This window comes from Hypomesus nipponensis, chromosome 9 (assembly GCF_054491055.1).
Source record: "Hypomesus nipponensis isolate SF chromosome 9, ASM5449105v1, whole genome shotgun sequence".
NCBI classification, from domain to species: Eukaryota; Metazoa; Chordata; class Actinopteri; order Osmeriformes; family Osmeridae; genus Hypomesus; species Hypomesus nipponensis.
Genome location: NC_140369.1, coordinates 23,382,355 through 23,409,520, shown reverse-complemented (window position 1 = coordinate 23,409,520; position 27,166 = coordinate 23,382,355). Strand labels below are relative to the sequence as shown.

The 27,166-nt window shown below is 40.7% G+C and overlaps 3 protein-coding genes across 3 annotated transcripts; all 3 read left to right on the top strand.

The window, feature by feature from the left end:
• The first annotated feature begins 1,582 nt into the window (after positions 1-1,582).
• Positions 1,583-9,963, top strand: LOC146273548 (uncharacterized). Its single transcript, XM_084706195.1, has 13 exons — positions 1,583-1,604; positions 5,315-6,559; positions 6,735-6,874; positions 7,009-7,213; positions 7,310-7,414; positions 7,565-7,758; positions 7,989-8,130; positions 8,205-8,861; positions 9,095-9,201; positions 9,296-9,415; positions 9,497-9,544; positions 9,654-9,737; positions 9,825-9,963. Exons 1-13 carry the CDS (start codon positions 1,583-1,585, stop codon positions 9,933-9,935), a joined length of 3,180 nt encoding a protein of 1,059 aa, XP_084562321.1. The 3' UTR covers positions 9,936-9,963.
• On the top strand, positions 9,962-11,923 carry LOC146273547 (uncharacterized). The gene is made up of 9 exons (XM_084705901.1): positions 9,962-10,160; positions 10,364-10,424; positions 10,516-10,566; positions 10,649-10,693; positions 10,782-10,846; positions 10,924-11,038; positions 11,248-11,314; positions 11,406-11,468; positions 11,608-11,923. Exons 1-9 carry the CDS (start codon positions 10,078-10,080, stop codon positions 11,877-11,879), a joined length of 822 nt encoding a protein of 273 aa, XP_084562027.1. The 5' UTR covers positions 9,962-10,077; the 3' UTR covers positions 11,880-11,923.
• An 8,066-nt stretch (positions 11,924-19,989) lies between these two features.
• On the top strand, positions 19,990-27,166 carry LOC146273546 (uncharacterized). Its single transcript, XM_084706194.1, has 4 exons — positions 19,990-20,213; positions 22,748-23,235; positions 26,311-26,341; positions 26,962-27,166. The coding sequence occupies exons 1-4, from the start codon at positions 19,990-19,992 to the stop codon at positions 27,164-27,166; spliced, it is 948 nt and encodes a 315-aa protein (XP_084562320.1).

The window sequence follows — 27,166 nt, the reverse complement described above, 5'->3', positions numbered from 1 at the left end:
TGTGTGATAATTTAGCCTAGTTTATTGGCAATGGGGCTAACGTTGATTCATGTTCCTGACTGTGTTTCATTCAAATAAATAACCTGTGTAATGTAAATCTACAATTCATGATGCATGTTTGTCCAGATCTTGGTCATGTTATTTTTCAGCAAGTTATTTAGAGCTAGCTAGCTAACTGAAGCCGAGTAGAATCAGGATATGGTTTGGTTGCTAAGCTGTAGCCTAACTTTCTACCCACCCAAGTCAATCCAGTTTGCTTCAACAACAGAAGTGGAAACAAGTAATGTTATCATTTCAAATTATATATAGTCAATCTGTTGAAAACAGTGTTAGGTAGACACAAAAGATGTATTTGTGCGTTTTTATTTCAAGTCTCCAACTTTGGTGTTTCAGCGAGTGCTGCTGTTGGCCGTGTTGCGTTTCTGCTCCCCAGCTTCACTCGTTGAAAACCAACCAATAAGCGCGCAGCTCATCTAAATATTAATGAGCATACCATAAAAGGAGAAAAGCTAGTGTTTTTTCCCGGGAACATTTCAGAGGATCTGTCAGTGGGCATAGAACAGCACCCGGGCCATTTTCAACCCAACCAATGTTACATACCCTATTTGGAGACCTTAAGGAACAGTGTGAAGTACCCCCAAAAAAGTCAATTGCCCCTTGAATTCGAAAGTGAAAGTTTCGCGCTCTGCAGTGTGGGATGGTCAGTAACGGCAGTCGGCCTGTATCCATTCCAGAGGTAGTGGGCCTATTGTCGCTTTACGGAATCGGGCCGAGGGCTGGATTGACGTCTGCCGCAAATATTAATTGGCTCCGAACTGTAATTTCCACTAGCATTGGGCCACATAGTGTATTATGTATGTCTGCCGCAAATATCTAGTTATGGTAGACAAGGTGTGGGCCGCAACTGGGCCGGAGGAAATTGTATGTGTCTGTTTTCAGTGTGTGGGCCAGTTTTGGACCGGAGACCCAGCCAGAACTGGAGCAAGGATGTGGCCCAGCCACATTTTGATGATCCAAGCTTCCAATAGGACATCAGCAAGTAGAAGATAATACAAATACATAGGCCTAGATAATTAAAATACACTGATACATAATAATGCATATATGGGTTTGCTGACGAGACTCTACCATGCCAGCCTCGGCCCAACCTAATGCGACCATCGGCTGAAGTTCGACCTGCACGGATTTCAGTCGATGGTGCCACTGAAGCGCCGCTCAATTGCACCAGTAACATAACTTGAACCATAATCGGGCCAGGTACAGTGCAATGTAATCAGTACGAGACCGTATAGACGGCCGATATAGGGCCAACACTCAGGCTAAAGCATGCTTGTGAATCAACAACGTAACACATAGCCTAACTTGAACCATAATCGGGCCAGGTACAGTGTGATGTAGTCAGTACAACTACACCATGCCAGAGTCGGCCCGACTTAATGAGACCATATAGGCTTCTTCAGCCAACCCGGACTTCTGCCAATAGTGCCGACACTCAGGCTGAAGCTTTGCATCAACAACGTAACGCATCATTTGAACCATAATCGGGCCAGGTACAGTGTGATTTAGTTAGTACGACTACACCATGCCAGAGTGGGCCCGACCAAGTGAGCCAATACTTTAGCCGACCTGGACTTCAGCCGATTGTGCCAACATACAGCCGGAAGTTGCCGACAGTGCTTGCTATGTGGGTATAGTCTGTCCCCAAAACAGGCCCTCCAGACCCAACTTCCCGACCACATTTTTGTTGTGGGCGGGCCTAAGTTGGGCTGGAAGCCAGGCTAAAGTTAGCCTGAATGTAGCTAAGAACGCCACTGAGAAATTTGGCACCGGAATTTTAAGGTCCACGTCCTTTTCTTAGCTCTATAACTAGCATCTACTAGCGAGATATTAAAAACAAACACCAATAAATGCCAGTTAACATGTAGACACTTACCTTAATGATATCAAATGTTGGTTGCAATACACATTGAGAAAGTGTATGAAAATGTTTATAGTTTTTGTTGCTTTGGCTACCTTTCAAAGAAGGTCGGCACAACCGGGAGACATATCTTAAATGAAAGAGTAGGTTGTTTTCTTCAAAATAAGGTATATTTAGTCCATTTTAAAACATATAAATTTTGAGAAAAATCTAGTTGAAGTCATGTTGATGAAAATCCCATAGGGAAGCATTGAAATCTGAACGTTCTTTTGAGAAAGAGATTGGTTTTTCCCTTGTAACTTTTTTCTGCATGTCGGCACAACATTGACACTTCCTGAAAAGCTAGATTAGGTGGAAATACATCATCCGTCAAAAAAAAACGAAAGACATACATTTTAGGTTTTGGCCTCTTGTATGAGTTCCAGCCTGTTCTCCTTCAGCTACCTGTGACGTCATGACCCTTGGCCGGATGAGTCAGGCGTGAGTGAATTTGCAGGGCGCTGCACACTCATCCTTCTAGCCTAGCATTTCATTTCACATTGGCAGGAACCATTTATTGGGTCCTGCTGCTATTTGTAATGCGGACATTGAGGTTAATACTATGTAGACAAAGGTCTTGTTCATGGTGACGGGCTTTTTAAACATATCTTAAGACACTTGACATATATCTTTTCAATGCATCGAATGATAAACATAGGCAAAATAAAACCTCTCCTCTTGGTAACTGTTTTTAAGAAATGTTTCAACCAAAATGATTCATGGTAGTGGTGTGCAAAAGTTTTTGTCACATAACACAAATCTTAACCATTCATTTGCTTATTATTGTTTGTCAGAAAATTTGAGAAGGGTCCAAATGCAGTGCTCCCTCCTCAGGCCCCTCTAAACCGGAACTCTCTCATCAGGACCCTGAAGCCCGGAACTCTCTCCTCAGGACCCTCTTTTCATGTATATTCGAGGTATTAGCGCCACCACTGGTCGGAGGATAATGTAGGCTATTTAGATTAATAGGCTACTTACATTGAACTTCGGTTTTAGCATAAGTCAATAGTGTTTAACATAGCGGAAATTAGCATTGCGGCTAGCGTTACGTATGGCGAACATTACGAACATTATTACAAAATATTGTTTTAAAATGATTAAATTAGCTGGCTCGAACTGCATTGATATAATAATCATAGAAATAGAGGCGAGGTCATTTTTCGGTTTTTACTGATGCATATTTACATGTTTGTGGGTCTTATTTAGTCACTGTGCATGTTTGGTAATGAGCTGGTTAGATGGTTGAGTTCACATGTGCGTGCTGGCTACGTAGTAGCTCTGTACTTGTTTTCTCCCTTCTCCTTTGTTTCAGAACCACACATATACTCCATACACAGAACATACTCCACATTCATCTTCACTCCACATGTAAATTTCAATACAAAGTGGCTGACTTGGGCAGGGGTGCAGCCCCATTGCAATATTCCAAATGCATGCACATGTATTCTTCCTCATAAAAATCTGACTTCCTCATAAAAATCTGATCACAACCAGGACAATGGAAATGAGCATTGTCCCTGCAGTTTTGGTGACACTTGCAAATGAACATGTCTACAAAAAGAAAGAGCATATCAAAATAAAGTGGATCTATACAGTGAATTGCACAGATTGCTAAAATGATTGTTTCTCATGTTCTGTTTTGAGGTATGAGGTATTTGTGTCATCGTTGGTCGGAAGATGTGTATATATACGTAAGCCAATGGGATTTGTACGTGACTATCCTATAAATTGGCGGTCGATTTTAATTATTGCATATGGAACATCCAAAACGACTAGAAATGTAAGTATGCCTAACGTTTGTCTAATACTTATTTTAACATTTTGCATTACTTGAACAAGCTGTATAGCTAACATATCCTATCAGCTCAGTCAAATTTACATCAGTTGGACTTCTCCTGTCAACAAGAGCACAGTAGCGAAGCTCCGCTTACGGTCGAATCGTGGTCTTTAATGGTGCCGGGCAGATAAATGTGCATAGCAATTAGCCAGGCAGAGCCATATCTCCGTAAGGGAAACTGCTCTCTAAGCATTGTTTTATCAACTTACAAATGTCTACATTCAACAAAAACATATTAAAGTATGTTTTGACGTATCATTTCATACAATTCGTTTTTTATTTTTATTACTTGTTACAGTCTTTATTGATGGTTTAATGCTAGAATCACCGCAGGAAAATTGACTGTCAAGACGCGTCTTTTTGAGTGAAACCAATATAAATGTATTATTATGTAGGGCCTATTGAATTACGTCAAACTGATCTTATTTTTGTTATTGTAAGTGTATTTCTTTACAATCCTTATCAAAACTACCCAATAAGATAATTTATTTTAAAAACATGACCTCAGGAAACCTTATGTTGTGTCTGCAGCCGCAACCAAAAATCATTAGACTGAACACTACTGTTAGGACGTGATATTACTTCAAATAAAATGACTGCACAGTTATTACTGATGCTATAGTCAACCTTTTTTAAATATATTATGAAATAGAAAACAGGTACAGTAGGGTGTAATACTGTGTGGCGCTCCCTTTGACTCCAGTGGTGGCACTCCTGCTTTGTCAGGACGGTGTTCAAATCCCTGTGGTGTCTTTGGCCTTTATTAGTAGACTTACCATGATCAATATATGATCTTCAATATTGTAGCCTAACCGTGGCGCACCAGCAAAAACAATAACTAGAAGAACTCGAGCTTCATCTATTATGCCACAAAAGATGGCGCAAGTTTAACAGGGAGCTGCACTGCTCGTCGGAATCACACACACATCCAATGCAACTGTAGTCGCGCCTGTGAATCGTTGGTCTCAGTTCAATCTGAGAGATTGAGGCGAGACCTCCGATTTACAAGCGCGACTAAATAGCCTACCGGCTTCTTTCTATTCAAGTGCATGTATACTTGCTTCCTCATACATGAAGATGTCAAGATGTAACCCTAATCAAAAGTATTTTTTCATTTCTAATATGCTGTTACATTCTGCCCCTTAAACAGATGCACCTGTCAATTCTTAATGCATACCCACCTGCAGTGGAACGCTGCACAAGCTGTTGTGAGCTGTACCACTGCAGCATCTGCCCAAGATTCAAGGCGTGCAAAAAATTTAAAATATTACAGCATTGGAAAACGCATTTAAGGATAGCGATTCCTTTCAAAGGTAATGATTTATACTGTAATTAACTTACAATTTTTGTTGCTACAGAAAATGATGGGTTGATGTGAAACAATTTTAGCAATCTGTGTAATTCACTGTATAGATCCACTTTATTTTGATATGCTCTTTCTTTTTGTAGACATGTTCATTTGCAAGTGTCACCAAAACTGCAGGGACAATGCTCATTTCCATTGTCCTGGTTGTGATCAGATTTTTATAAGAAAGAACAACATGTGCAGGCATTTGGAATCTTGCAATGGGGCTGCACCTCTGCCGAAGTCAGCACTCAGCCCTGTTTCTGCACCTCTGCCGAAGTCAGCACTCAGCCCTGTTTCTGCACCTCTGCCGAAGTCAGCACTCAGCCCTGTTTCTGCACCTCTGCCAAAGTCAGCACTCAGCCCTGTTTCTGCACCTCTGCCAAAGTCAGCACTCAGCCCTGTTTCTGCACCTCTGCCGAAGTCAGCACTCAGCCCTGTTTCTGCACCTCTGCCAACGTCCATGTCGTCTACAAAAAAAAAAAATGTCCCCATTGTAATTTGACTTTATCCTGCAACAATCTTGCTGTACATATAAAAAGAAAACATGCATACACAATAAGGGATGTCACAGCCACAAAGCACCTGGAATGTGTTTGTGTGGATGCCACAAATGGCATATCAGCTGTCCAGAGGACAAGTCGGGGGTTTTCAAACCCCATCCATGTCCAAAAGAAAACTTGGGGTAAAAAACATTCTGTAATGTGTGAACTTGAAGAGTGCGTCCAGTATCACAAGTTTTGTCAGAGGAGTGACTTGCCATTCAACTTATGTGAGCACATTTGCGCACTCGATTATTGTGAAAGAACAACATCAGAGAAATTTCTCATGGACACTGTAGCAGATGAGATGATTTCTGTAAAGTTTTTTGGGAAAGAAAAAAAAGAAATGTGTCTAAAGAGGCAAAAAGCTGCCCAGAAAGCGCATGCCCCTTTATCGGTTTTGGTCAAATTTAAAGAGTCTCACAACTTTTTTTGTCTGTCCATATATGAGCCCAGAAAAACAAATGACAGTCGGCTTGGAAGAATTATGGTAACATTCAATGTAAACAACAACACCTGGCATTGTCCTTGTGCCAAGCCCCGGATGTCATGTTTGCATAAGAACATTGCGAAGTGGCATTTGTTCCAAACAAACAGACAGCTCTTTGTGAGCTCATCCATACATTTGCAGGAAATACCCAAAATGGATGACATATACCCACCCATTAGTGATATGGAGAGGTTGGCTGGTTATATATATAAAGAGAAGAAGGTCCCTAGTAGCCTCCCAGACACAATCCTCTCCAAAAAAGATTATCCTACACAGTTGCTGCCAGAGGAGACAACATGCACACTTTGTCCTGAGCAGGCAGCTCTAGCAAAGCCGGAGCTCATTTGCAAGACTGCTTGCATCATTACCATGAATGGTGTAGTACAAAGTAAGTGCAATGCAAACTACATTGATTTATTTAACATTTGTCTGGTATTTTGACTAAATCTGCACAATAGTTTTTTGTTCCTCCACATTAATATCACATTGGGCATGGTTAGAGGTTAAAAATAATATATTATATCCTCATCAACTTGTTCTCTCTGTTCATATGATATTTTTAGATGTGTCCACCTTCTTCAGAAAATGCCCAACCTGTAAAATGACATACAGGTATCAGGAATGGAAACATGGCATACATAACTTTAACGACCATGTGTTAATTGACCTAGAGCTCTGCCTGTTTCTGAGGCATTCCTTGCAGGTAGGATGTAGCCTTGTATTGGCTGTATATCCTATCTTTATATCTCTATGGGTGTGTTTAAGGTTAAAGTTTCCAACAATGATGGTGTTTGGTTCCTGCTGTATACTAACTATGTATTGATGTATTCACCACAGAATCATGTTTCTGTGTCAAGAGTTTTGGACTCTTTGGAAAGCCTAAGGCAAGTGACATACCCCAAACGTGACACCGTCCTGCACGCCTACTGTCATTTTGAGGCATTGACATACACAGAGCACACATACTTTTGCATTAACTGTGGATACTATCCATCAGTTGTGGTGATGGATCTCCACAAGAAAGGTGTTTTTTCTATGGCTGGTGCGTGAAACATTTCGACTTTTAATAAAAAATAAATCAGTAAATGATTCAAATTTGTAGTTAGACAGACACTTTGCATGTATTGTGTGTGTCCAGTAAGTGACCTCAAAGACCCACCAGAAGACTACAATGGGGAACAAAATATTGAAGACTTCTGGGATTCAATCAACATGGAGATGATTGGGCGTGGCTTTGTAAACAGTATGTGACAGGGTTTTTTTTCGATGTAATTTTTATATTTGGCTTACCTTGAAACAGTGCAATAATACTGTACATGTAACATGCTACTTTGATATTACTTGTATAAGTCATATTTGTCAGGGATAATAAAACATATTTCTGTTATTGAAGGTCGTGCTCAAAACCCGTTGGCTGTCCATCCGAGTTTTGCACACTGGGCACCTTGGATTGGGAAAAAAACAAGGAGGGATGACATGGTGCTAAATACAGAGCACGAAAAGCTGGGGCCTGTAAAGTTTACCGCTGAAGCTGAACTAATGAGTGTTACCGAGGACCGTCTGGTAAACGAACTGGTGAAACAGAAGGCAAGTAAATGTTTTGTTTTTGTCATATTTGAGCCATATCTGAAGATATGAGCAATTATTTTTATACAAGCTCTGTAAACACAGTATATACACTAATAACTTTTTATATCCACATACTCTTTATAATTAAACTGTTCTTTATTAATATGTTGATGCATTACAACACTGCACAGGTTCCATCATCCTATTTCAAAATTGTTTTACAGTTGTAAAAAAATCATTTGTCACAGGTTGGAGTTGTGCGCAAGTTGTGCAAAGCATGCAACATTGACTCCAAAGGATCCCGCATGGATCTCATCCTGAGAATCAGAGAGGAGATGAAAAGTAGAGCCACATATGACAAGGTGTTCCAGAAGGTCTGGGGTGCTTCCGGTAAGAAAAAACTGAAAGTAATGTTTTTTTAACTACAATGTTGATGCTTAAGTTTGTGGTGTTGGCTGTTTCAGGTGGATGGTCTGTCATTCTCTGTCCACATGGTGTTGCATATAGTGTCAAGTTTAACCTAAGATCAGAGAGCCCAAGGGACTTCACAGACTTACTACTGTCATGGAAACATCTCCCAAATATATCAGTTTATGACTTTGCCCGTGGCTTGGCCACCCATGCTAACCTTCGGAAACCAGCCCACATTCCGTTCCAACCACACGAAGGAAGGCTTGCAGACCCGAACATAGACAACTTGGAAGCTGCCAAGCACAACAAACTGAAGGTGTCTCTTCCATGGCTCACAATAAAGAAAGCATCCCCAGACCCAAATGGCCATCCAGTCACAGGTTCATCACAACACTATGTAGTGTATGACAAACTGCATGAAAAAAACACCAAAGACCCTAAGGACATATTGAGACGAATCGAAATCATCCCTGAGCTGCAGGGGTGGCTGAACAGCCAGGTAGGGGAGCAGTTTTTTGCTGAGATGAGGAAAAATAACTACTTTTTAAACAATATGGCCCCATCCACTCATGTATTGTTGATGAGGAGCATCGTTCACCACCACAACGAAAAGACCAATAGGCAACTCCTTATCCGACAACTCCGACATGGCAGCAGAGCCGAATTGACAGGCAACCTTACCTTGTCAGATCTGGGGCAGGTGGTGCTAGGTAATCAGAAGTGCTAATGTTACTGCAAAAAAATTCAATGTGTCAATTTAAAGCACTTATAGCCAAGCACTATTGTTTATGTATTATCTACACGTTTCAGATGCAAGCAAGCCAAACACAAGTGGACAACTTCCAACTACAAATGGTAGGACGTGCTATTGTTCGCATGACACTTAACAGGTTTACTTATGTTTCCACTTTTCACCCCTGCTGACCCATGTGCACACCAATAGATGCAGACCTTTGCGGACCACACTGTGAGGCGTTAACAGAATGTGAAAAAATCATGCCATGCAGAGCATCCTGGGCTGTAGGGCTGCATCCAGCTCAAAAAAGACTGGTATGTTTCAATTAGCAAAACAACAATTGTACTTATGACTGATACATTAGGGCCCATATATTTATTGAATGCCTCATGATGTATGTTTCTCCAGCTGGACTATGTTCTGGACATAGAAAAACCAGAACAGGAGCTGATAGTTTGTTCCAAGACAGTTTTTCTGACCCGTGGGGACTTCTGGACATTAGGGTGGAACAAATGCATGGAGTCGACAGTAAGTTTTGAATTACAATCACTTTGATGTACTGCATTTCGTGTTGTCATCTGTATTCTCATCACAAATGCTACTTTTCAGGTGGGAAATGGTTGTTTGGACCTAGTTGAAAAAATGGCAAGAGCAAAGGTACATGAATGTGAACAACATTTGACCAGTTTGCAGGTGCCACACATGATTGGTTGATGCATAATTCATGATATTTTGTATAACTTTTAATTTGTTTTGTTATGTTTAGGGCAAGAACATCTATGTTGCAGATTTATATGTGGTTCCCACATGGCTACCCCCAAGCTGTTGCGACCCATGGGCGACCTTACCTGTACGATTTCTGTTACTCTTAATTAAGAATTAACGTCAGATTTGTTTTAGTGCTTTTCATCTATTTCATTCTTTGAACACATTCTAGGAAGATGCTGGATCCAGAGATTCAATTCTAATCCCTGTGTGGACACCAGGACATTACCAATTGTGTGTATGTACAATGAACAATGTACACTACAAACCTCTAACTGTGTGATGATTGACATGGGTGACATTGCCATTTCATATTTAATGAATGAAAGTCTGTTTTTTGGTTGCTTGAATTTTGGGTGGTGTAAACTGTTGTGGCTGGATATGAATGTTGTGCAATGTCCAGATAATGCTTTTTAATTTAGGTGATGAAGCCAGCCCAGAAAGAGATCCTTTTTCTGGACCCAAAAAATGAAAAGGGATTTCACCAGCAGTATAGTCGTCTGCTCAGGTTACTTGAAGTAGCAAGAATGTTTCAGTTTCAGTTGATCTTTGACTTTGGCAGTCATGTTCCTTTGGCTTGCAAGGGCAGCTAGTTTAGATGCCTGATAAGGTTATGTTTGGATATGGTCACGTTCCTTTGACCTTTTCGAACTGTTCACAAAGTGCATTTGGATGCTTTATGTTTTCTGACTTGGTACATTAAATTGGCAGAGGTGTAGCGGAGAAGATGAGTCCAGGCCAATGGACGATAACTACTGGCAAAGACATCAAGGTATGCCTGTTAAACAAATGTGTTTAGACGTTACGATGACCTTTTGTTGTCCACAAAACATCTGAGACTTTTTCATTGGTTTGTTATTCAGGATTTCCCAAGACAGCCATATGGGAATGACTGTGGCATCTTCATGTTAATGGTGAGACATGTATTGAAATGCATTAAATTCTGGCAATTGGCTGAGAGGGTGGTCTAAAATCATTTCTTTTTTATGATTGCAGGCTGCCTTGTATGTTGTCCTTGACACTCCTTTTGACTACAGTATTGTGAGTAATTGTACTTTTTAAGAGTTATTTTGATATCTGCATCTGTCATTCATATGGTAATTAATATGGCACAATCTTTTGTCTGTAGTCTGACATGCCCACTCTACGTCACTGGTGGTGTACAATGTTGATGGAGAACTTGGAGCTGGAGGGGTAAGATTTTATTACATTATATAACTATGTAGAGGATGAAAATGTTTAGAGCTTCAATAACTTATCTTCCTTTCAAGTCATGGCAAGGTTTTTGCCCACTGGACCAAGGAATCAACAGCCCTCTTGAGAGGTAATCTAGCGCCTGTGTTTCGGGTGAAGAAACGCAAAATGGAGGTGGCTGAGTTGACCACGGTGAGATCTTTTTTTGAGGTACAGGTTTTGTGGTTGCGGAAAGTGATGCTGCAAATGTTAAGCAGAATGGTTTGATCTGATTTGTGATGAAAGCTTAACATATTCAAGTGACATGAACATTCAGTGTAGCCAAGTCTGCTGCACTAAAGGTTTTGCACACACTCAAAAAACAATGGCGCTTTTCAGTAACCAGAATTTTATTATTTTAGTGTGGGATGACTGTGGACGGGCCTAGAGAGAAGAGGTTCTGTTCTGATCACAGTTATGCCACAAGAGGTATGCACAAACTGAAAAATATTCATTTTAAAGCAGATTAATCATTGTGTCTTGGTTTTAAGCAATTCTAAAAGGACTTCATGTTTTAAAGGGAGGGAACAGCCAGACACAATAACTCTGAGGGAAGCTGCAAATAGTGTGTCCCACAGAATGGGTATGCTTCTCTTCACTACTGTCTTACTGTGTCTAACACCTGCAGTGAAAAATGTGTCAGTGGTAACACAAATCAGGTTCAAGTTGACAATGGTGTCTATAGATCACTGTAAGAGACTTAAACAGTTTCTGTCTTGTAGACTATGGCATCAGCACACTCCTGGGAGCTGAGTGGGTCATAAAAAACCTCCACCGGCTAAAAGGGGAGGTAAATGAGCCTCCCTTTCTTAAGATGGGACCGAGTCAAAGAGAGGAGATCCAGAAAAAAATGACCTGTGATAGTGATGAAGAAAGAAGACAACTGCTGGACAACTTTGTATTCATGTTTGAGTTTCAGGAGGACTTCAACCTGTTCATGGCTGAAGTAAGAGACACAGACATTCCTGTGTGTGCTGGTTTTTTTAGGAAATAAAGTTGGGCTTTGGTTTTGGACAGATCAGATTGACCAGCCTCCAACAACAGGCAATCACCATGGTACACTCTTCTCTCGTTTTTCCTTCTTGTTGGTACAGATTTTGAAATCAATACATTGTTTTTTTATGGTACCATAAAGGTGTTTGCGACTATTGGCCTAACTGTGTTTAATCATTTTAAAATAAATCAAAAATGTGAACAAAATAATGAACAATGTAAAATATTATCAGACGCTTTTAAACAAAACGACTTAAAATAGCATTACAAAAGTGCATAGGTCAATTATCATAAGAGATCGCCTCAAAAACATTGCGTACATTGTGAAAAGCAATTAAGTGCCAATGGAAAGAAACACAAGACATGTAGTTAAACAAGTAAATCCTATCCTCTAAAGTGCCAGAGTGTACTTGTTGGAAAGGAACAATAATATAATTCACAGCGAGTAGCCTACAAGTTAAATCAGTTACAACTAAACAACAAGAGCAACAAGTCCCCCAACAGAGTCCTTATGTTCCTGTAGGAAATAAACGAAACTAACATCGAAACCAGCAAATCATTCTCCTTCTTAAGTAGGACCGTTGTTATCCCGGAACAAGTGCGTCTTTAATTTTGTGATAATGTTCGCCATACGTAACGCTAGCCGCAATGCTAATTTCCGCTATGTTAAACACTATTGACTTATGCTAAAACCGAAGTTCAATGTAAGTAGCCTATTAATCTAAATAGCCTACATTATCCTCCGACCAGTGGTGGCGCTAATACCTCGAATATACATGAAAAGAGGGTCCTGAGGAGAGAGTTCCGGCTTCAGGGTCCTGAGGAGAGAGTTCCGGTTTAGAGGGGCCTGAGGAGGGAGCACTGCATTTGGACCCTATTGGAAAATTTTGTAAGAACTATTTAAGAAAAAAGTGCGAAAATTCCTTCTTCTTGGCTATTTTTCTATAAAGTATCCACGACACTATGGCTCATTCACAGAAAACCACAAAAACTGCTGAAATTACATTCACAGGTGAGGGGGAGCAGTAGCCTGACGTTGTCATACTCATAATTCTAGTCAGAATATGAGTCTGATAACTCTCCGTTGGGCTGTGACTATGGGGCGTGTTTCAACCGAACTCGTGAAACAAACGCCTCTTCGCTCAATTGGATAGACCTGCAACCAATCAGAGCAACGTAATATGTTGTTTGTTGAAAACAAATTCAACCCAAGCGCTCTTTCATGACGTTGTTGATTACGTTACTGTTGATCATCTGTCCATCATCGTATAAAGCCCGCCCTGGCAATTTTATTGGTCCGCCCAGATCCAGTTTTATATAGTTGTCCCTAATACGAGCCCCTCCAGACCCAACTTCCCGACCAAATTTTTTTGAGGGCGGGGCTAAATTGGGCTGGAAGCCAGGCTAGGTGAGCAGCACACTAATACTTGCAACAGTTAAGGTATAATTTTAGATCCAAATTGTCGTCGGGTTTGTAGTAAATTACCATTAGAAACATTAACAAATGATCTCATCATGGAGATTATTACTTGTACAAAAAACAAAAGCTTTTCAAATGGCGGCGCTCCTTGTGACATTTAATATAGTAAAACATAACTTTGAACTTCACGAATATGACTTTGATCATGTTATATGGAAAAGAGTGTATACAGTTGCAAATAGACAAATGAAAAAATTCAATAACTTTGTCAGAGTTAGTGATAAAGACTCATATAAATAATAAAGACTGATTTAGTGATTGGTTTACATGAACAAGTTAGCATAGATAATAAATAATTTATAATACATTACAGTACAATTCTAGAACTATAATCATTAGCTGTATCACGGGCATGGCACTATCTATAATCCCAGTTATTAATATTTGTGCCAACTTAATCACCAAATGCATCACGGGCACTGTGCTATATAAAGGGTGCGTGTATTAAAATTATGTATTGTGCTTATTAAATGTATGTCTTATGAACTTAGAAGTGTGCTCAGGCTTAAAACATTGTGTCTTACACAGGGTGTGGGAAACAGGCTGTATTTTGTGTTGTTATCTCTCCATTTCAGAAGCAACCTTGAATCCGGGCTGAGACAGCACCCGAGCAGGTGGGATGCATGAGGAAGAACAACTCCCTGATACACGAGAGAACAAGCTCAACCCTTTTTTGATATTTCTGTTTCAATTGCACTTTATAATATATGCTGGGGCAGGGACAGATAGCCAGTTGGACTTCGTGAACCAACCCAAACTCTGTTGCGGGTAGGGAAGCGTAGACAGCCCCAGAGCTCTGTACTTGTTGATTTCCAACTGCTGCATTAAAGCTGATATTATCGGACCTCTGCGACTCCAGACCACTCTTTCTAGAACACATATTTGTGTCATTGAATACCATCATTACATATTGGAATAGACACATAAATTTAAATCCTTCAATAACAACACTAAAATAAAGTACCAAAAAATTGAAGTAGATATACATAAATTAACTAAGGAACGTAAAGATATGGGGCTTAAAATATACCAGGCTGAGAAAGAAATAAAATAGTTTAGAGCTAAATTAATCAAATCGACGGAAAGACAAAGTCGGGTCAAGGTACGTAACATAAATAGAAAAATGAAGAGGAAAGACGATCAAATAGATCACCTTAAAGCTCAATGTAAAAGGAATTTGCCAATAGTGCATGAGTTCGAGCAGCTAAATGCAGAGCTCAAAACAGAGAGAGAGAGACTAGAGCAGAACATTCACAACCTCGAAATTCCAAATGCAAGGTCTTAGGGTAAAAGATAAAAGCAAAAACCTCAAGAGGAAAGATGTAGCTTTACCGGACAAAATGACCGATTTAAGTGACCAAATACTCTACTGGCTGGATCGAAGTGTTAAAGCTGAAGATCAGACCAGAAGCGTGTTAGTCTCAACATTAGCTGGTCGTGTCTATAATGACAAAACTAGGCAGACCATAATGGAGCTGACTTCGGTATTAGGGGTAAGTATGAAGAAAGCAACGGTGGTAATATATTGCGTTAAAAAAATATGTCAGGATTAGAAACAGAGCGTTTTCATAGCGTGTCAAATGTGTAACAATGTAACACTAGAGGCCAGACATGTATCCTTGCAGCAGATTAAAAGTAGGTTGATAGAGGAAGACAACCTCACCCTTACAATAGATGGTACAAGTAAACTGGGCCACAAATTCGGAACCGCTGGGATTTGTTTTTCTGATGGGACATATAGGTCTTAGCGAGCAAGCATCCGGCTCTGCCCAATGCACTTTCGACACAATTGTTGAAATGGTGCATGATGTAGTCAACACGGTGCATGTAGAGGACGATAGGGGTGCGCTCTCAGACAGGATCTTTTCAAAAAATACTAATTTGGTAGGCGATAGAGCAAGTACTGAGCAGAAATTTTATGAAATACTCTCTCAGTACCGTATGCAAATATTGACAGAAATAGTCGATGGTTATACTCAGTTACCTGACTCAGAAAAGTCTTGCTGTATTCAATTAATTGTTTTGTGGGATGCATGTCATTGATGGACTGGCACATCAAACAGGTGTTACTTTCGATGTGTGGGAGACACTAGATTTTAAAGGAGATAAGATAGGTTGCGTAAAGTTAGATTCAACCCTTAAATCAGGGGGGGAAAGCGGTACAGTGAGGCTCATCCGTTCTGTTTGTAAGACCGTGCAGGAGCGCGGCTGTGAGAAGAGTGGCAAACCTGTCCAGTTCAGAACCTTCTTGTTTAATAAGCATGGTTCTGATCATGTTCCATTGGTTCCATTCAAAGGTAACCATATTAATGTGATGTTCCATAATGCAGCAGGAGTTTACTATCTTTACCCTGACTTGTTGGTATTTACACGGTTATCTCAAAATGAGAACAGGTTAGTTCAGGCTGTCCATGCTGACCTTAATATTAGTCAGTTTATAGCAGGTTGTAGGGCATTAGGGCTCATCTCCAAACAGGTTACAGAACCATTCTGGAGAGTTCTTTCCAAGAAAGAACATGTATTAGCAATGAATGATAGGTATAGAACTTGTTATAAAGCTTAGAGAGTGGCAGGCAGACAGCAGGCAGTTTATGAAGGGTGAGGTCACGGTTTGAGGATGTAGACATCCACAGAGGACCCATCTTAAATAAGTTGTTAGAATCAACGTCAGAAGAGTTTAATGCTATGACTCAACAAGTTCTAGAACTTGTATTTGCTAGTTTAGTGAAAATTTGCTGTAGGTTAGCGGACCACTTGGAACATGGACGGTATGATGATGTGCTTGAAGATCAGCATCATGTCCTCAGATCAGTGCCCAAAACACATGTTTCGTGCGAGAGGGATTTTGGTTATTTAGATCGAAGTTCAGGGCAAGTAAAATAACATTACAGGGTACTGTCTGCCTGTCTGCGTACCACCCAACCCGCTGTCTGCCTGTCTGCGTACCACCGCCCAACCCACCTGTGTGTCTTCAATAAGATAAGTGAATTACACAAGTTAAATTAAGTTAAACTCTCCAGCATGTGACAGCCCCATCTGATATGGATTATGTATCATTGTGAGGTTGATTTGACATGTTGTACTTGTTCAACATGGTTATTTGGGTGTGAGATGTACCAAACCCCTAAGCTCATGTATGTTTTTCAAATAAATGTGTTCATACAGTAAATGAATGAACTGCAGGAATTCAGTGTGGTGATAAAACAAACTTTCAATTATCAGTCAAGATAGCTTATCTTATAGCATGTAAGTTGAAACACATTTGAATTTTAAATCATCTTAACTTCAAATGGAAAATAGTATAAATGTGGTTAAGTTGTTTTAAGTTGTTTGTAACTTTAACTTGAAATAAATGCAAAATATATGTCAGTTAAACTAGGTAAGGGAAGTTTTCTTGCATTGATGAAGTAAAATAATAATTTGTTTAAACTCAAAGTATGAAGTTTAATTAAGTGATGAAAAGTTGAATGAACTAAAAAAACATAGTTGAGAAAACTAGAACATAGTTGTTGTATCAACTTTATGAACTTTAATTTGAGAGTTGAAACAAAGGCAATTTTCAAATTGAGTGAACGGGCATTTTCAAGGCAGCAGGTGGACTTGAATTTGCAAGTTAAACTAACATGAAATGTTTTACAGTGTATAGAAAAAAGCACTGGTTGCCCTTATGGACCGAATACCAGGAAAATAAACTAGTATTAATACCGGTTAGTGCAGAGGATCTTGTAGGGAAAACAATAGCGCACATGTTTATTAACAGTGAGGACGATAGTGTATGTTGGTGGCCAGGCAGAGTGGTTAGTTTTAATGGGAAAGATGGGTTCTTAATAGATTATGAAGAGGAGGAAGATGACAGAGTAGCCGGCTCAGTGGTAGAATATCCATTACTCACAGATTATTACGAGAATGAGGTTAGGATTTATAAATAGGTTTGTAGTCTTGCGATGGGTATGTAACATTCAGGCTGTATTGGGTAAGTAGTCATTTGTTTGGTTTTAGCATTGGGTTGTCTGATCAAGGGGGCCTGTGCGGCACTGTCAGACTTAGTCTGTTTTAATATTGCAAAGCTATGTCTGTAAAAGTAGATACAGGTAGGATTAAAAGTAGTACAGTTTGGTTATATGAGACAAGGGGCCCTGTAATGGGGTGACTCCCTGTTAAGCCAAACTGTCATAGCTAATATAGAAGTAATAGATAAAAGTTGCTCCCCTGAACCTTCACCATGGATGCAGAGGTGCCCAATTGTCCTCTGAGAGCTACCAACCTGTAGGTTTCCAAACTAGATACATACAAGATGGTAGCTCTAGAGGCCAATTGGGCATCTCCCTGCATTACAACAGTCACCATTCACACACACACCCCAACCCCCCACCCCCCCAAGTTTACTGTTTGTTTTGTGTTGTTAAATAGTTCATCAAATATATCAAGTCCCTTAACAGTTGCATGTAATTCCCTCCACAGGTCCAAATGTCACAGGAAAATCACATCCTTGTAAAGTAAAGTGCAGCAATTCTCTTCTTTCTTGTGATTAAATTCACAAAGAATATGAGATAGTTGCTACAAGGGCCTTGAAGATAATGTATAGACACTGTATTTAATGAACAGGGAAATATATGCAAGAGATTATCACTTCACTGTTTCCATTAATTTTTGAAACCAGAAGTGCTGCGCAGGAGTCTCATTCAACCCAGTGAAGATCTTAATTGTTTATCTCTATTTAAGGCTATTTTGCTAATGTTTTGGTTTAATTGCTCATTCGGCCATTTTGTCCCTGCCTTTCAAGGATGCAAGTCGCTTTTCTATCAGTAGGTGTCGCAAGGTGTAATTGTTTGTTATGATTGGCATCCAACGTCTGCCTGTTATATAATAGGGTTTTGTTTCTTCTTTTTCAAACAATGCAAGGCAAACATCTGCCTGTTTATTTGCCGTCTGTTTCTGTGTTGTTTTTATTCAAAATATTGCCTTAAAGGCCTCTCATTGGTTCGCCTTTTAGAATGAAATCTGTTCCCGCCTTTTTCTTTTTTATAAGGGAAACATCTGCCTGTTTATTTGCCGCCAGTTTCTGCATTGTTTTTATTCAAAATATTGCCAAATGAACTCTCATTGGTTGTTTTGTTTAAAAAAATATATATATCATGAAACGCCGCTTATAGTAATTCACCGTTCCCCAGACCACGCCCCCTTAGTTATTGTTGCTACGTCTGACACAATTCCCGGAACTGTCAACCCAAAAGCCATGGCAAGTACGGGGATAAGAGCTACATCTGTCAGTGTGAGTGAGGATTTTTTGAGTAATACCTTTGCGATATCTTCCAGATCCAGGCAGAAGGGACTGCAATATGCAGTGGAAGGATATATTCAAAATATTAAAGTTAGCGACGAAGGGGAAACAACAAAAATCGAAGCCAAAGCAAAGCATACAGGTCTCAAGTAGCCTTGCCTGACCAGGCACTTGAACAGCAAGCACAGGGTTGGGATACTCAGGAATAGGTTGCCTAGTCGCATAATTCTACGAAGATTAAAATAAGTTTATAATGGCTTGTTTTAATGGCTTGACGTTTTGTTCAACATTGATACAGTATTTTAAGCTCTTAGCAACTTGCTGGCGTTCGTTGGCTAGCTCAGCTTGCAATTTCACAGACGTTAACATTTTGATTTTAACATTGACAAATTTGTTGTAGTCACTAGTTATGCACTAGTAGTGGTAATAATACAAGTTGACATGAACCATAACTGTTGGGGATGTTCTCTCAACTAACATCTTAGATATCGTTCGCTAGCAGCTTAACGCTAGCTGGCTACCTTGGAGCAGACATATGCTATATGTTTGGTGATGTTCTCTAAATTAAGTTGTGAGTGGGGTCTCCCACACTGTTATATCCACCGCCGGCACATTCCCTCTTGAGTGTTCGGCTTTGTAAATGGAAAAAATACCACACCTCCCTCTAAACTTTTGGGATATCTAGTGTCAGATCGACACGTCCCATAGGCACACCGTTTAACCATGTTGCTTCTGAGTCAAAGCTTGACGGACCTTCTTCTCGTAGTAGCGGTTGCTAAGGTACGATTGGACGAGGGCCGTTTTAGGGAGGAGTTTCTGGAACGGTCAATTGGTTGTCCAAGATGTTAATCATTAATTTGATCGAAGTGGACAATATGTGCATACAGTAAAACCATTCACACCTCGTTTACTGGACCATTCTGACTTCGTCTTACAATGACTTCTACAAATACTTCGATGTACAGGCCGCATGTCCCTCAACCCTTCAGGGTATGCTGGCAGGATCGTGTCACCTCATTTGGCGCAGGTATGTTTTTTTTTACTTCTATCTCTACATTGTACATGGATATTTTGTCTTATTCTTTTTGCCAAGACAAAATACCCAAGTACAATGTAGAGATATTCGATCCTTTTTTTCCCGCCTTAAACAAAACCCCGGAGTCTGCAGCACATGCTAACTATTCATTTTAATGTAGCCTACTCCTAAATACATTTCATGCATTGAAAATATGGTTTTAATCTTTCATCACATTAAAGTTTTTGCAGCACAACCTGAAAACGATAGTACTATGAAACAATCTATTCTCTTTTGTTCAAGGTCGCACTGTTGCCATCTGGGGAGACAGCATAATGCGCGGGGTGGAGGTGGCAATCCCAGAGGCTTTAGCGTGGGTACACCTGGGAACCACACTCCAGAGGTCAGCACACCAACAGCTGAACCACCTCACCACCGTCAGTGGCCCGCTGCAAATACTTATAAATATCGGAACTAACAACGTAGCGCAGGGGGATTCTCCTTATGATATCCTCAGGGGAATGTGGGAACTGATGGATAAAGTTGGGGAGCGGTACCGGTATGAAGTAAGCTTTGCCGTGTCCTCCATTCTCCCCCGGCCGGTGGATGATGTTACCGCCAAACACGTAGTTAGGGAAACAAATCTTCTCCTGGAGCATCTGTCCTTCAAAAACGAGGGTGTCATTTATCTTAGGACCAATAGATTATTTCTGAGGCACTCGCGTTCTGTTTTGGAATTTTACAGCCCAGACCGGCGTCATTTGAGTAATGAGGGCAAGCGTAGGCTTTTTGATTATTTAAAAAAAATGGTGTTTCATTATGCTAGATAGGGTAGTAAGGGAAGGATTTAGCAGTTTTGATTATTATTTTATTTATACTTTTATTTCAGAGTGACCTCAATATTTAGTTTTTTTCTTTTCCTTTACATTTTCTTTTAGGCCTTAGTATAATGTCCAATGATCATATTCCTTGTTGTTGACCAAAGATTAATTGGCACTAAGGCTCTTGACGTTCATGTGCATTCCATCACTAAAATATGAGAGCTTGTGCCAATATACTGTACCATTTTAAAATGTAGGTAAATCAGTCCGTCTGTAGTCTCGACGTTTGTTAAGTTATGTTGATTTGTTGACGGTCAAAATTAAAAGGCTTAGCTCTCCTCGTTCTTGTGCATCCTGTCACTTGAACAAGAGGGCTTGTGTGTATGTGCATTCTCGGTTTTAAGACATTACTAATCGTTTTCTCTTTTTTCACAGACAATGACTACATTTTGGACCATAAGTTTAATATCCCTATAAATAAAGTATATTATTTATAATACAATTAGTGTTAACTTTTTGTCCATCATAAACAAACAGACGTGTTCAAATCAAGGTATTTGAAAATAATGGGCAATGTCACAACAAGCACACACAAACACCCTGTTCAATGTTAAATACACACCAAAGTGGCCAAAAATGTACATGACTGCAAGTAACCCTTAACGTGACAAACATTTGCATATTTGTGGTCTCGATTTAACAATTATTCATAGCGAAGTACTGGACACCGCATTAGCTCGCAATGTACAAAGAATCTAAGTCTGGATAAGAGCAGAGAATCTGATAAGTGGCATCTCGGTGCCACAAAACTCAAGGCTTAAAGCGGGGAAACGTTTAAAAAAATTAACTACAATCACGCCTAAAACCTAGATTTGTGAGAAAACTAATAGGAGGTAGCTGAAATCTGACTCCGGATTAGTTAAAATTACCTTAGGTTACCTACGGAATTGAAAGAAAAACCGAGCAAAATAGATTTTTGGTCTGTCCTCTCTAATTCTAGTTTACCGAACGTTAGCCACATGGCAGCCCTACCCAGACTTTGACGCACGTCTTTACTAAGACGCAGATTTGTACATGAACATAACTTAAATTGCAAATAGATTATGTCAAAAATGTTAATACACTGACTTTCCGTGTGTTTTAAATGACTACTCCTTCGACCTCTGACATTAAAATTTTTCTGGTCAGCCTTGATATCGACACACACAAATGCTAGCAAACATTCTCAACTACATTCCAGCTTACTGAACGTTAGCCACATAGTAGTCCCACCCAGACTTCGACGCACGTCTTTACAAAGACGCAGATTTGTACATGAACATAACTTACATTGCAAATAGATTATGTCAAAAATATTAATACACTGACTTTCCGTCAATACACTGACATTTAAATTTTTCTAGTCTGCCTTGATATTAGAGCAGCAACGAATAGTCGACAAAATCGACTACGTCGATTATGAAAAATTGTCGACGTGGATTTTTAACATCGACGCGTAATATATTGTGTATATATATATATTATAAAAAGATTCAGAGCTGCCGGTAATTTTCATTCAGCATTGCAATGCACTACTGGAAGTGCAGGGGATAGTATCGCTTACAATGTCGCACCAAGGTACAGACATAGCTACATACACCAAGGCAAAGAAGAAGGTTTTTGAATCACGGCGGAAAAGAGTGTGGGAGAGCCGAAAAAAGTTAGACCGAGAGCTTCAAAAGTCTGGGAATATTTTACCAGCAAACCAAATAAAAAGTACAATGCAACATCTGCAAAATTGTATTTCATTCCAGCACCACGTCAATGCATGAACATTTGAAACAAAGGCATCCTGGAGCCACCCACATCTTCTCCTGCTGATGGGTAAGTTAACTGTCGAAGTAATGTTAGCCTTGTTAACTTATCGTAAGATTTACACTTTCATGTTGGAAAACAGAACGTATCATGGAGGATGCTTGCTAACGCAATTTCAGTTATTTTACGTGCAATGTGGTTAATCGGTGAATTATCACAACGTCTCATGGAGGATGCTTGCTAACGCGACTTCAGTTATGCTACGTGCAATGTAGTTAGTCAGTGAATTATCAGAATAGCCTGTCTTTTCGCTCGTTCTGAATAGTTAACCTCCTCCACTTAGCATTCGTCAAACTAAATATTGTGGAAAAATAATAATTTCATATCAACACAATTACGAGAGATCTACTCTAGCATTATACAACAATAGGATACTATAGCTTACATTAATTAAAACTTAGTTTTTTTTCTCTTTTAGTACTAAGCAAAGCCATGTGGACGAGTTTGTCATGAAGAGAGGTTCATGCACCCCTCAGATGGCAGGAATCTTGACAGAGAGCATCATTATCATGCTTGTCAATGACATGATACCTCTATCAATGGTCGAGGGTGAGGGCTACATGCAGATGGTCAACACATTCCATCCAGGTTACACCTTACCTTCCAGAATTCATTTTATAAAGCTTATGGAGCACAAGTATGAAACTTCACTTGCCAAGGTTAAAGATGAGAACAAGATTGACCTCACATTTGATGCTTGGACCAGTGTAGCCACAGAGGCATATCTTGGCATCACAGGTCACTTTATAAGTGATGACTGGGAGCTCACTAGCTTCACAGCCTGCCTCACAACCATGCCACTTGAAGAGAGGCACACTGGACCCAACATTGCTGCATGGATTGAGCAGGCTGTGGAAAGATTTGAGATCCCTACAATCAGAATTGTGGCAGTAGTTCATGACAATGGCTCCAATGTTGTGCTGGCTGGAAAAAAATGGGTGTGTGTCTGTCCGCTGCACAGGCCACACTTTGCAGTTAGTAATAAATCATGCGCTGAAAAACCTTCAGATCAGCAAAGCACTCGGTGCTGCAAGGTGTCTCGTTGAGCACTTTAAAAGAGGTGAACTGGCTGCAAACAACCTGAAAATGAAGCAGAAACAAATGGGGACTTCTGAACACAAACTTGTACAAGATGTCAGTACCAGGTGGAGCAGCACCTATCGAATGAGTAGTCGCCTACTGTAACAGTAAGCGGCCAGTCACTGCAACCCTTTCTGACCCAGCAATAATTCAGAGAGGGAAACAATACCTAGACCTCAAAAGCGATCAGTGGACCCTTCTACAAGAACTGGCCCAAGCTCTCCAGGCCTTTTAATGTGCCACTGTGTACTTGAGTGGTGAGAGTTATGTGACAGTCTCTGCACTGCCTCCTCTGGTCAAAGGGCCAACTTGACCCACGATTTCGAAAACTAAAATTCCTGACACCAGAGTACTGTGAACCAGCTCACCAGTGGGAACCAAGATGCCACATCATCAGCTGACAAGGTATCTCCAAATGGGAGGACTGTTTCAGTACTGGATTCACTGCTTGGATCAGACTCAATGGACAGTGACAATGAGAACAGTGAAGAAGACGCAGACAACCAAAAGATCACTTATGAGGTAATCTGCCCTATCAAGGCAAAAGACCGTAACTCGCCGAAGTGTAGAACTGAGAAAAACGACTTCAAAGTTTTTGCACTTTTAAAGTAGTTGTCCTGCCAATTGTATTTTAGGTAGGACACTGGAAATCTAGCAGTTTGATGTTTTAGTGATTACACATTATCTAAATTTGAATCTTTTTAAATTGTTGATCTAAAACTGCACTTTTGACCCCTACTTTGAAGTTACAGTAGTATACTATAGTCGATCGTTAGTGGTCATGCCAAGGCAAAATACAGTAACTTCCGTTTCTTCGCTCACTTAGTTGCTTATCACAATATAAACTCTGTATTTTATAAGCCAATGTAACATACACGTCGATACCTGTCACAAGACTCACAAGACAAGAGTGTTTTTGATTTAACTGCAAATTATATAAGCTAACAAATTATATAAGCTAAGAATCAAGAATAATAAGAAGATATAGATTGAGTATTGAAATTAGCCCCTCTTAAGTGAAGGCAGCCTACGAGATATGTTTCATTGAATGTGTTTTGTCATGTAATGTATTTAAGTGCACAGCTTGTATTTGCTAGCGTGTAGCTTCTTATTTGCTAGCGTGTAGCTTCTTATTTCTGTCCTTTGTTTTTTCTCTGTGTTCGCCCAGTTCTCACGGGTTGATACTATTGAGAAGTCAAATAAAACCCTGTAGTAAACCAAGACTCGTGCTTAACTACTGGAGGGAGCTACAGTTCGTTTCCTGCCTCTTTCAAACAATCACATTCAGACTTCCGGGAGAAATGGGTAACACCAGAGCCATAGAAAAAGCTCTGGAACTAGGTCTATGGCTCTGGGTAACACTAGCTGTATTGTAAAATCAATACTGTAGAGTTGTTTGCAGAATATGATATTTGACTCGAGTATTAACAAACTCTTTTTGAAGAATAACTCCCTTATAGTTGATGAACACTAAACCTGAGTTAAAATAACTGTATTTTTACACTCAACCCTAACACTGAAAATAAAACACTTTTGATTTTGCTGTGCACAATTTACATCTATGCTAACCTTAAATACTGAAACTTCCTAAATATACAGATAGCAATAAATAATCCACTACACTAACCCTAATACTAAAATGTCCTAAATATACAGATAACAATAAATAATACACTATACTAACCTAAAAAGCACATAAAACCTATTACAACCCTGACCTATTCTAACTTAGGTGGAGTACAGTACAATAGTGCAAAATTACAATCAGTGACTATGCCAATGACCATACAGGACAGGTACAGTGAGGTACAGTAATGCAATATTATTGATAGTGCAACCAGTAGCTGAAAGTGACAGTGTTTAAAGTGACTAGTGTGAAGTGAATCAATGTTCATATCAATGTCCATTTAGTAGCCTGATAGCCCTTGGGTAGAAGCTGTTGTCCAGGCAGACCTGATGCCGTGGTAACGCCTGCCAGAAGGCAATGGGGTAAAGAGACTGAAGGATGGGTGGTAACAGTGTCTTAGAATCCTGCCAGCTTTCCTGGGGCATTGTGTGTGGTAGGTGTCCTGTAGGGCTGGGAGCTTCCTGCCAAAGATGAACTCAGCAGAACGGACCACACTTCGTAGAGCCTCGCGGTCCCGGTCTGTGCAGCTCCCATACAACACTGTCATGCAGCCAGTCAGGATGTTCTCTAAAGTGCACCTGTAAAAGTTAGTGAGGATGACTGAGTCCATGCCAAACTTCTTCAGTCTCTTCAGGAAGAAGAGGCGTTTATGGGCTCCTTTGACCACCTTGTCCGTGTGAACAGACAACAGGTGAGCTTGTTGCTGATGTTCACCCCGAGGAACTTGAAGCAGCTGACCTTCTCCACTTCAGATCCGTTGATGAGTAGGGGTGCATGCTCCTCCTCCTGCCGCCTCCTATAGTCCACAATCATCTCCTTGGTCTTGGTGATGTTGAGAGAGAGAGAGGTTATTGTCCTGACACCAAGAAGTCAAGGTGTCAACCTCTTGTAGGCTGACTCGTCACTGTCAGAGATGAGGCCCACGATGGTTGTGTCGTCAGCAAACTTAACAAGGAGGTTGGAGCTGTGCGTTGCCATACAGTCGTGAATAAACAAGGAGAACAGGAGAGGCCAGAGCACACAGCCCAGGGGAGTGAATGTGTTGGCAATCAGTACAGATGAGGTGTGGTCACCGATTCTCACCACCTGTGGCCTCCCTGTTAGGAAGTGGAAGATCCACTTGCAGAGGGAGGTGCTTAGTCCCAGGTCCACAAGCTTGGAGACCAGTCTGGAGGGGATTATGGTGTTGAATGCTGAGCTGTTCTCAATGAACAGCATCCTCACATTCATGTTCCCTTTGTCCAGGTGGGAGAGAGCGATGTGCATAGTCAGAGCGATGGCATCGTCTGTAGACCTGTTGGACCGGTATGCAAACTGCATAGGGTCAAGGGTGGGGGGCTGTAAAGAGCAGATGAATGATTTGACTAGCCGCTCAAAGCACTTCTAGATGACAGAGGTCAGTGCTATCGGGTGATAGTCATTCAAACATTTGACCTTGGTGATCTTGGGCACAGGGATGATGGTGGTCCTCTTGAAGCAGGTGGGGAGTACAGACAGGTTAAGGGACAGGTTGAAGATGTCACTGAAGACCCCTGCCAGCTGGTCAGCGCAGCCCCTGAGGGCCCTACCTAAAATGCCGTCTGGGCCAGGTGCCTTGCGAGGGTTGATCTTCTTAAAGCACAGCCTCACCTCGGCTACAGTTAGTGTAGGCACACCACTGGCTTGACCTTCAGGTAGCTCCACTGCAGGGGGGTCACTGTCCCTCTCAAAGCGAGCGTAGAAGGAATTCAGCTCGTCTGGCAGTAGGACAGAGGACTGGGTCTCATTGTAGCCTCTCCCTTTGTAGTCAGTAATGGATTTAAGTCCACTCCACATGCACCTGGGGTCAGAGCCATGGTAGCTTGACTACACCTTGGACCTGTAAGCCCTTTTCGCTGCTTTGATGGCCTTCAGAAGGTTGTATCTGGCCTTCCTGTACTCATCAGGGTCCCTAGAGTTAAAGGCGATAGTGCGGGCTCTCAGCTTAGCCCGGACCGCGGCATCAACCCAGGGCTTCTGATTTGGGAAAGACCGGACAACCTTCTTGGGGACAACGTCATCAATGCAATGTTGGATGTTGCTGGAAACAGTGGCTGTGTCTACTACCGCGCAGACAGCACCTATCAGCGACAAAGTGCACTGAATATGTAA